This window comes from Neofelis nebulosa, chromosome 1, assembly GCF_028018385.1.
Source record: "Neofelis nebulosa isolate mNeoNeb1 chromosome 1, mNeoNeb1.pri, whole genome shotgun sequence".
In the NCBI taxonomy this organism is placed as follows: domain Eukaryota; kingdom Metazoa; phylum Chordata; class Mammalia; order Carnivora; family Felidae; genus Neofelis; species Neofelis nebulosa.
In genome coordinates this window covers 116,657,151-116,668,238 of record NC_080782.1, presented here as the reverse complement: position 1 = coordinate 116,668,238, position 11,088 = coordinate 116,657,151, and the positions used below count along the sequence as shown (strand labels likewise).

Here is an 11,088-nt window from a genome sequence, read left to right as displayed (position 1 = left end):
AGTCACTAGGATGATCCTGTAGATACCTACTATCATCCCTAATTCCTAGTTAGGATTTTAACAGCAACAAGAGGATGGAATAGTCCCTACCAGAAATATTACAGGTTTAGAAGTCCACTTAAAAAGTACTTGCATGGAACCCTCATTCATTGCTGGTAGAAGTGTAAACTGATACTTCTTAGGAAATTTGTCAATGACGTATATTCTATGACTTAACCATTCCACACCTCAGTATATACCCAACAGAAATGAGTGCTTTTGTCCACCAAAGACATGTTTAAGAATGTGCACAGCAACTTTATTCTTAAAGTTGAAACTGAAAATAGCTCAAATATTCATCAATAAAATGGATAAACAATTGTACATTTATACAATGGAATATTACACAGCAAGAAAAAGAACAATCTACAGATACATGTAATGATATGAATTAATCTTACAACCTTAATATTGAGTGAAAGAAGTCAAACAAAAAGAATATATAGTGTGTGATTCCATTTATCTGAAGGTTTGCATAAGACAAAACTAACTATAGGGATAGATGTCAGAATAATGGAGAGGTGTTGACTAAGAGTGGGTACAAGGAAGTCTTTAAGGTGCAATAAATGTTCGTATCTTGATCTGAATAGTATATTAATATCAAATGGGTGGTATAGACTGATACCAAGAGTTCAAACCTAGGTAACATCATCTCAAAAACACTTGCTGGAGAGGTTTGGACTTAGCAGATGAGCAAAGAAAATGAAGAAAGTAGGAATTCCAGACTAGAAGAAAAGCTCCAACAAAGGCATCAAGGCAGGAAATCACAAGACTTAGCCCAGGGTCAACACAGTCCCACTTCAGATCCTCTATCCCCCTCTCTCTCTGTCCCACCCCTGATCACGCCCTTTCTATCAAATAAACATTTTTTAAAAAGGTAATTGAACAAAAGAACAATGGCCTGATTGAGCCTAAAAATAATTTAGCAGCTATCAAATCCAAATTCCTGTTCTTATAAATGTTATAACAAACCCAAGGCCATTCAGTCAGTTTATGGCAGAGCCAAGGTAAGCACAGGTATCATACTTCAGGTCCTGGGCTTGGGACCTGAAGGTTGAGGTGAGGGACTAAGGTAATATGGAGTCATTGAAGGTTTCTGAGCAGGGGCCTAAGAAGATCACCACAGTGCTTATAAAAATGTAACCTAACAGTGGTGTGGAGACCCATGAAGAATAAAGATAGGAAAAACAGAAGGAATTACAACAGAGTGGCCATCAGGTATTCAGGACATGCCTAGGCTGAAACAAAAGGGAGAGAAAGAGAACAAAAGGTAAATGGAGTAAACATGGAGCAGAATAATCTGCATGTTTCCTGAGTGACGGGATGACCAGGATAAGGATGAGACCACGAAGGGGGACAAGGAAGTCCTATGGAAGATCTCATTTTGAAAGGAAATAATATGCATGCTTAACATACTGCCTACCATACAGTAGGATTTTAATCAATATTTTTCAAGCAAAATATTATTTGTATGTATTTTTAACATTCTGAGTTTGAGCTAAAGATAAGAAAGGATCTCAGAAAGGAAATATCCAGAGGCAGAAAGAAGGATGAGGCTGGAGCTTGGAAAGTCAAGTGGGAAAAAGGAGTTTAGAAATCTCTTTTATAGATATTCTGACTATAGCAGTGGAAATGCATCTCTAACAAGGAAGAGATAGAGAAAAAAGAAGAAAAAGGAGGAGGAAGAAGAGGAGCAGGAGGGAGAGGAAAGTAGAAAAGAGGCCAAGACAATGTCTGGGAAATCCAACAGGAGGAAGTGAGGAAAATAAAGCAACCTGAGAAAGAAAGTCAGGAAAACAGACATTCACCGCAAGAAAAGCACTTTATCCTATTTGATCCTCACCACAACCCCATGGAGAAGACAAGGCCAATGTCATCATTCTCACTTCAAAGTGAGGAAACTGGAGCTCACAGAGGGGCTGAGTGACTCACAGCAGTTCCACACACAGGCTGTGCCATCGGCTGCGGCAGAAAACACTCGGGTCTGGTCTGGACTCAAAGCCAGGTGCAGCACTCTGCCCCTGTGGCCTGTGGGAAAAGGGGAAGACAGTTAATGTCCCACATGACAAGAGCTGTTGCTGAGGTGGGGCCACAAATCCCACCCCAGGATGAAGGCTTCTCCAAAACCTGCCGAGTTTGGAGCTCATGCTCCCACTGAGCCTGTGCTGTGGTAAACAGAGCCAACTATGGTCAGTACCCTAAAGTGGCTGAGGTTTTGCTTCACCATTTCCTTTTCAGACCTCTTCCCCCTTGTATTAGTTTCCTTGGGCTGCTGCAACACGTTACCAGAAACTGCCTGAGACAAGAGAAACTTACTGTCTTACAGTTCTGGTGACCAGAAGTCCAGAATCAAGGCATGGACAGGGCTGCCTCCCTCTGGAGATTCCTGGGGAGATTCCAACTTTCGCCTCTTCTAGCTATTGGCAGTCCTTGAGTTGGGGCCACATCACTCTATTCTCTGCCTCTGTGGTCATATGGCCCCTATTCTGTGTGTCTGTTCTCTGTGTGTCTCTTGTAAGGACACTTGTCATTGGACTTAGGGTTCATCTGGATAATCCAGGATGATCTCATCTCCAGATCCTCAGCTTAATTACATCAGCGAAGATCTTTTCTCCAAATAAGATCACAACCACAGCTTCCAGGAATTTGAGGAGGATGCCTTTAGGAATCATTTTTTAGCCCACCACACCCTTCACGCCCCAAACCACTATCACTTCTATCTTCTCTAATCCACCAACACCCAGCAATTGCTATTGCTGTGCTCCTGCCTCCCATACCATCCCTTTTCTTAACCTTTCCAAAAACGTCCTCCCCTTGGGATCTAGATTTCAAGGAGCTAATCAAATAAATTGATTCAGCTTAATAGAAAAGGACCCAAAAACCTCTCCCGCAAAGCAAATATGAGTCTTAGTTATCTAATTCTGGAGACAATACCCCTTTTTTGTTACATAACCAATCATCTCCCAAAAAAAACCACTTTGTGAACAGTAGTTCTATATGAAGTTAATGGGTATTAAATATGGAAAAAGTGTCTAATGCTCACATGACTTTGGGAGCTCCAGGTTAAAAAGAATGAAACAGGATTTCTTATTTTAAGACTGCTATATTTGGGAGAAGAGAGTATAATAGGCAGCATTTCTGAAACATATTTTATGAGAGTCCTTTTGATGCAAGCATCCCAACATGGCTCCTGTTCCTTGGAAAATACTTGGCAAAACCTATCCTAACCCAACAGTGACTGTAACAATCAAAACTTCAGGCCGGGGCGCCTGGGTGGCGCAGTCGGTTAAGCGTCCGACTTCAGCCAGGTCACGATCTTGCGGTCTGTGAGTTTGAGCCCCGCGTCAGGCTCTGGGCTGGTGGCTCGGCGCCTGGAGCCTGTTTCCGATTCTGTGTCTCCCTCTCTCTCTAACCCTCCCCCGTTCATGCTCTGTCTCTCTCTGTCCCAAAAATAAATTTAAAAACGTTGGGAAAAAAAATTAAAAAAAAAAAAAACAAAACAAACAAAACTTCAGGCCAAAGCAGGCAAAACTGACTCCATGAAAGGAGGCTGAGGCTGGGATGATGGGGGGAAGGAACGAGGTTGGATAAGCTTTTGAGTGAGGAAGTAATTGGGGGCACACATAAAATCTAAGTAGGTGAGTGGTCATCTCCTCATAGGACCAGTACAGCTTACAACTCAAGTGAATTCTGGAATTTCAGAAATAATCTTGTGTTCTGACACCTGATTCTCAGCAGCAAGAAGTGCAAATATACTATTCCACTCCCAAAGGAGACATATCTTAGAAACTTGGGAATATTTCCATCCACACATATCACTCCTAATCCTCTCCTGCATGTCCACACGCGTGTGCACACACACGCCCCTATGGTGACATGGGATTGGCCACAGGTGTGTCAGTACATTAAAAAAATGTAGATTTTTTTAAATCTACATGTAGATTCATAGATACAAAGCAGCTCCCTTATTTTATACATGAAAAAAAAATCCAGGAATACCAAAGGTCTTGTCCTAGTTCACAAAGCTAATTCATGGCAGGACCAGAACTATAATCAAATCCAATGCTCTAAACATTTAGCCCATCCTCCAAATCCAGAGCAAAGAAGAATCTTTTCTCCTATTGAAGACCACTGTCCCTTATTTTTTTAATTATACACTTAAAAATTAAAGCAATATAAACGAAAAGCCACTTAATTTAGTTAGCATAAATATAGAACATTACACAGGAGACCTGAATGGCTTAGTTGGCTAAGCATTTGACTCTTGATTTTAGCTCAGGTCATGATCTCACAGTTGGTGAGATTGAGACTGGCATAGGGCTCTGCACTGACAGCACAAAGCCTGCTTGGGATTCTCTCTCTCCCTCTCTATGCCCCTTTCCCACCCATGCACTCATTCCCTCTCTAAATAAACAAACAAACTTAAAAAAATAACATTACATAAATACTTTCAAATTAAAGTTAAGAGAGGTGCTTGGGTGGCTCAGATAGTTGAGTGTCTGACTCTTGATCTCCACTCAGGTCATGATCTCACAGCTCCTGAGTTCAAGCCCTGTTTCAGGCTCTTTGCTGTCAGTGCAGAGCCTGCTTTGGATCTTCTGTCCCCATCTCTCTGCCCCTCCCCTGCTCACTCTCTCTCTCTTTCTCTCTCTCTCAAAAATAAACATTTTTTAAAAAGAAAGAAAGTAGAAGAGGAGTAACAGAGAAAAAAATTCCATATCTTTTCTAAAGCAGGCTTTGAAAAATGTCTCAACTTAAAAAAATGGACAGCTACTTCCAGAATTTGTTAGGAAAATGGAGTTTGTATCAGAAGTAAAGGCATTCTCGAAATACTTCTCTCATAAGTGACAATCTTAATTTACTAGATTAAGTGGGAAATGCCATCTTTATCTCAGCCAAAAGTCATCCTTTAGGATTTATATCCCTAAATTCTAAGAATATTATCACTGAAAGGATTGAAAGTTTTGTTTTCTTTATGCAGCTATCATTACAAAGGAGACCACATATCGATGCATGTGCTATGGACTGATGAAACCAAATCAAAGGCCAGATCTCACTTACAGGCTAGAAAGTTACCCACTCCCGCTTCAAAGCTTGTAAATTACACCTTTGGGGGGGATGAGGGGAAGGAAAATGGTAAGCTTTCTTTCTTCTGAAGTTATATGGGTGAGGCTTCTTTAACTGAATTTTCCCCCCAGAAAGTCATGACTGTGGTTAACAGAGTGAGACTAAGGAAGGGCATGGCCAGAATCTAGAAGTCTTTTTCCAAATTTTCTGACCACAACTCACAGTTCAAAACTACATTTTATGTAGTAACCCCATATTAGACACATATCTGTACTGCACAGCATAACAAAAGTTTTGCAAAATAATACCTACATATACATTTTTCCATTCTATTCTATTCTATTTCATTTTTTAATGCTAACCACCTGACGTGTGTTTGTATAACACCCACCCTGCTAAACATTTTTGAGAAATATCGCATGTGGAAGATACTACTGCATCAGAGATGAGAATTAGTGTCTAAGACCTCAAAAGTAACTGCATCCTCTCTGACCATAAACATGTTAAGAGGAGAAAAGGTTAAATGCACTCTTTGGAATTCTGTCTAATATCAGTGAAAGAAATTCACAAAGCATTACTAAAGATGCTAAAGAATTTATAGTTTGTTTTTTTTAATGTTTTTTAAAAATTTATTTAGAGGGAGAGACAGAGCATGAGCAGTAGAGAGGGGCAGAGGAAGAGAGAGAGAGAGAGAGAGAGAGAGAGAGAGAGAAAATCCCAAGCAGGCTCCATGATCAGTGAAAAGCCCAGATGTGGGGCTTGATCCCAAGACCCTGGGATCATGACCTGAGCTGAAATCAAGAGTCAGATGCTCAACCGACTGAGCCACTCACGTGCCCCAAGAATTTATGGTTTGTTAAAGCTAGAGAAAAAAGAAAATGTACCAGTTAAGTTCATTCTTTATTCCAAGTATCAGCAAATTTACTCGAGTAGCTATCAGATGTCCTAACCTAGCTGAAGGATCTAATTAGCTACTGGAATTGTAGTTTTATGAAGAATCAGATTTAAGGCTTGATTAAAAATGTTTCTCTAATCAGAAAACATCCCATGCACTGCACGTCTTATGATTTAAAATATGCAAAGGATCAACTCATGTCCATCCTACACTCATGGCTGGCCCCCCAAGTAGCTCTATCAAGAACTGCCTACATTTTTATTCACCAAATCACACGGTATAAAGATATAAAGGTCATCCCAAGGTCAGTCAGAGGTCCAGTCAGACTGACCAGCAGGAGCAGGAAGTCTTTCTGTGAAGGGTGTTTTTTTTTGTTGTTGTTGCCAAATGACATTATCAGAATCTGCAAAGAGAGTCAAAGTATTACCTCTGTCTAACAGGATATATATTTGGGGGTTTGTCTGTTTCTTCCCACAAAAGTGTAGTCTCCATAAGGGCAAAGATAATGTCTGTCTTGTTTACATGTATATTCCCAACACCCCCAAAAAGTGCCTCACACATGCTAGATGCACATTAAGTGGGCATTGAATAAATAAATCCCAGGTACTGACCAGGACACACATTGCGTGTGAAGAGGAAGAAGACAGGATATGTTATCAGAAGCCTACAAGAGATTGGATGCCATACTTTGTTCCATCATCAACCATCATTTCTATCTTCATATCTACCAGGGCTGGGTAGAAGGGGATACCTATTCACCCATGAACCCTCTTGAACATTCCAGATTGTCCCCGAGAGGATTTAAGACCCTTGAGGACAAAACCTGAGTCTTGCTCCCCATCATGGGATCTTCTTCTCAAGAAACACCCCATAAATGTTTATAGAACTAAACTGAGAAAGAACCATTTTCTGCCTTGAAGGGGCAGGGGAGCACCAGGGCCTCTTGATCTTCAGTGGTCTCCCCTCAGAGAACAACATCTCACCCTTTTCATCTTTCCTTATCTCCCACACATTCCAGCACTGCTGGTTCTTCTGCAAAGTAAGGTAAGACGATTTATGATACTAACTCCAGAATTCAAAAACATAGTTTAGGAACTGTCCCTGATCATCACTGCTTCATCCACACAGGTATGCAAGAAGGAGAAGACATGACAATTTTAAGTGATGAAAAACCTTAGTCAAATTCAGAAGCACTCATCTATACACACCCCGAGGTGGTTGTAGGCCTTTCTCCTCTGACAAAATATCTATTTCAAGGAGCCAGCAGGGAGAAATATTTCATTTAGGGTTTTTCCTGCCAATGACACCTCACTTAGCTATAGATACATGGCATTTTACTCACCTATTTACTTACCAAAAAATCCAGCCGACCTGGCCAGACCGGGACAGGCCCACACAGTCACATCGTTCTTAGGAGTACCTTGGCCACTTGCAATCTCCTTTGTCTTAGGGAGCCAGATTAGGGAACAAATCTGTAAGAATGGCCCCCAAAACACAGAATTATGGCAATGTCTGATTCATTATGAATGTGTTTCAAACTGATTCTAGGCAGTGTGTTCTGTCCACGTGCATCCTCCAGTCCGCAGCTGGGGTTAGGGTGTTAGAGGAATGACATGAGTTCTAGGAAAGTTTATCCCAAGCCAACAAAGGACTAAATACACAAATAGGTTTAGCTGCAATGAACCAACAAATTTAAGTAGACTGGCACACAGTCAAAGCAGTGTCGAGAAAAAAGGGAAATGTGGAAAAAATCTGGGGGGAAAAGGATACACAAATTAACTTTCGACTCACAGATAAAGGTTTTAGAAAGAGAAACTCTCGAGAACTGAAATCCCAATAGGCTCAGCAAGTACAGAGAGGTGTGTTTGGGTCCTAGGCTCTCTCATGAATCATTTTCACAAGGTTCTAGAATATCAGAGTGAAGGTCAACTCCAGCAGAGACTGTTACCTGTGAGTTCATGTTTGGGGTCTGGATGGTTTGCCCAGTATTTATGTCCAAGATATGTAAGTGTCCGTCCTTCATTCCACCTCCAACAGCAAGGACTGCAGACTGCCAGGGACACCAATCCATGGCCTTTAAAGTTCAAATAAGCACACAGGCAGGTCAGCCTTGGAGAAAGTGAGTTTGGGAATGTGCCTGCTCAGGTAAGGAGAAGTGCCAGAGGTCTGCACACGCCACAGCTCTCCTGGACCCCTGATCTAAAGGCAGGAGCAATGGCAATCTCTAGAGGTTACTCCGAAGGGACTAGAGACCACCTATTAGGTGCCTTCCTTAAATGTTGATAACAATTGCAAATATTTTTAAACAAAGAAAAATCACCCAATAATATGTTCCGAAAACTACACTCAACATGTCCTATGTGGCAAAACTCCACTGCTGGACTAGTTGACATGTCCCCTAGAATCTGGTTATGAAATGCAGCCTTCCTCTCATTTGTCTCCCTGTGTCTTTAGGTTCTAGGTCAGAGAAGAAAAGACAAAATGGAGCCACACATGATTGCTCGCAACTCAAAAGCTCTCATGCATTTCAACTCCTAATACGTTTCAGGAAATAAAATTGCCTTTGATTTACTTATTTATAAGTTACTATAGTTAATTCTGAAAAATAAGATTTAGTGTTTCATATTTCTACTGATAATTCAAATGATGAGTAATAGTCATTTTAAAGGACATTCTAACAAATATTTCATTTCTACTTATCTGTATATAGATATCTATAGATCCATCCTGGTATTAGGCTGCCACAAGCTTGACTTGCTCAGGTTTCAGAAACTCTTTGTTGAATTCATTGTATTTCTGACAACAAGGCGTATAAGAAAGTAACTTGTTTGGCTTGGCTTGGGTTTTTCACATGCTGGGTTTCTATTTTGCTTTATTTTGTTTTATATTTTGTTTGCTGACAGAATATTTTACATACGTTTTTCCTACATTTTTTTCAAATCATTAAGAATGGGCATTTGGACTTAAAATCATTCTTAATGTTCTGTGGATATTAAAATCCACAAGCCAGAGTATTGGGCCACCACTATTCCTTAGCAGCAGGTATTTTATGTTAAACCCTCTATCAGGAAACTCCATGATAACGTTTTAAGTTCTCATTCCAATAAATTTGCTCATTGTAAAGTAGAACCATTTCTTTGCTCTGTAAGTGATAAATATCCTGGGACTAGACTGAATCCAACACATATCTCTATGTCACCAAAGGAATGAAAGTATGGATTTTTTTCACTAGAAATAAGAATTTAAAATACAGAGAAATAAAAAATATATATTATACAGAGCATGGTGGAATATTGGTTTAAGTGTGAAGCACCCTTCCTCCTCCTTCTGGTAACGGGTTTCCTTTCATGGGTGTGAGCTCATGACTCAGGCCTCACCAGTCAGTGTACCCATCTCTCTGGCTGCAATTATCTGTTGGGAGATGAGAATGTGTCCAAGTTCATATCAGAGTCCTGCCTGGTACTTTTCTACCAGAGTTACAGGGAACGGTAGTTTCTTCACCAGTTCCCATCTGGGAGAATCTGAATTTAAAGCTGATAAGAGCCATCTTGCCCACAGAATGGACTCTGAATAAAGAATGAATTGAAACAGAGACAGGCAGAGCCAATAGCCAAAGAGACAGAACTCTAACGACATTATTTAAGGCCCTAGATCCAGACAATATTTGAAACAGCTGTATGTATCCCGGACTCTTCAGTTGTAAGAGAAAATATATTTACTTTTTTACTGAAGCTCAAGATTAACTCTGGTTTCAGTCACTTACAAACCACAAAACCTGATGCATGGGAAGTATAAATAGGATTGTCTTTGAGGAGAGTGATGGCAAAATCCAAAACAAATTCTGGGCGAAGAAAATCTCAAAACATTGGCTTAATGGCTTTGTTCTCAGGTGCAAAGGATACTCAGTGATCTCTTCGTAAAGAGCAACTTGGAAAGTGATTGATGCTCTTACCTTGACTGCTGTAGGTTGGGGTATGACTTTCAGTGGTTGAACCTGTGCTTTTGCACTCGGGTCACCGGGCCATATAGTCAGCAGTCCGTCACTACAGCCACTGGAAAGCAGCCTACTGTCAGGCGACCACTTCAGAGCACACACAGCTTGTTGGTGGTGAAGTGTTCCAATGTGATGCCGGGCTACCCGAACGTCATGATGATAAACACGGCCCAGCCTCGACCCACTGCACGGAGGTAAAGGGGTAGGTTTCTGGCAGAAAACTTGAGCCCTATTGCTAACAAGCATTTGAATACATGAAGGAAAGCATAGTCCACACTACCAAGAGACCCCTCAGGACAGATTCACAACACAGGTTTTGAACATTCTTTGTATTAGTCACGATAGAGGATTCTGCCTGGGTTATTGTTTTCACAAGTGAAAAAAATTTGTGGGGCAGACTTTCAAATCTGGGTATCGAGAGGATATCCTTTGATAGATATTTCTAACGGCTTTACTATGATGCAGGCAGCTATAGAAAAGATAAATTTAAAAGATTACCCTATTTTTTCAGGAAGGAGTCTTTGTACCAAACCTAGGAAATAGTACTTTCCTGGAACTCAGAATATTTCCTATTATCCCGATGAAATAGTTTGAGTATATATACTAAATATATTTTAGTAAATATATTTATATATTTATAGTAAAATGTCAGACATAGAAATGTATTATGTCCTCTTTCTCTTAAGCTACAAATCCATTATTAGTTTTGTTAATGCTACTAATATCTTAAAAGGGTATAAAACTATCTGAATGTCACAGAAAAACTGCAATGTGATTCAAAATCAGTGGATAATGTCTACTCAGTCTTAGTGATTTGGATCCAAATAATGGTAAAGATCCTATCACTCTATCAAAGTTAATGAACTCTTTCTTAATGAGTTTAATTTTCCCCAAGGAGCAAGTAAATAACTACCTTCAATTATTTCTGAAATTTCTCAAAATCCAGTATCATATTTAAAAACTATTCAGGCACCACACTGAATAGCATTCTGATGAACAATATGGGCTCTGCGGCCAGACAACCTGGGTTCAAAGCCTGACTCTGCCCCCTTTACTAACCATGTGACCTCAGGCTAGTGTCTTAGTTTCTTCA

The 11,088-nt window shown here is 40.3% G+C and overlaps 1 protein-coding gene across 2 annotated transcripts in view; it reads right to left on the bottom strand.

Moving 5' to 3' along the window:
* Nucleotides 1-1,446: 1,446 nt before the first annotated feature.
* The window catches only part of CDC20B (cell division cycle 20B), a 49,840-nt gene continuing 40,198 nt past the window's right edge, over nt 1,447-11,088 (bottom strand). Inside the window, exons 9-12 of one of the 2 annotated variants that reach the window (XM_058732526.1) lie at nt 9,954-10,179; nt 7,950-8,075; nt 7,356-7,473; nt 1,447-2,067 (exon numbers count right to left, since the gene is read on the bottom strand). In XM_058732526.1, coding sequence (XP_058588509.1) covers nt 1,922-2,067; nt 7,356-7,473; nt 7,950-8,075; nt 9,954-10,179 — 616 coding nt within the window. In that variant the 3' untranslated portion in view covers nt 1,447-1,921. The remainder of the gene's footprint in view (nt 2,068-7,355; nt 7,474-7,949; nt 8,076-9,953; nt 10,180-11,088) is intronic. The other variant, XM_058732530.1, reaches the window with a different exon arrangement.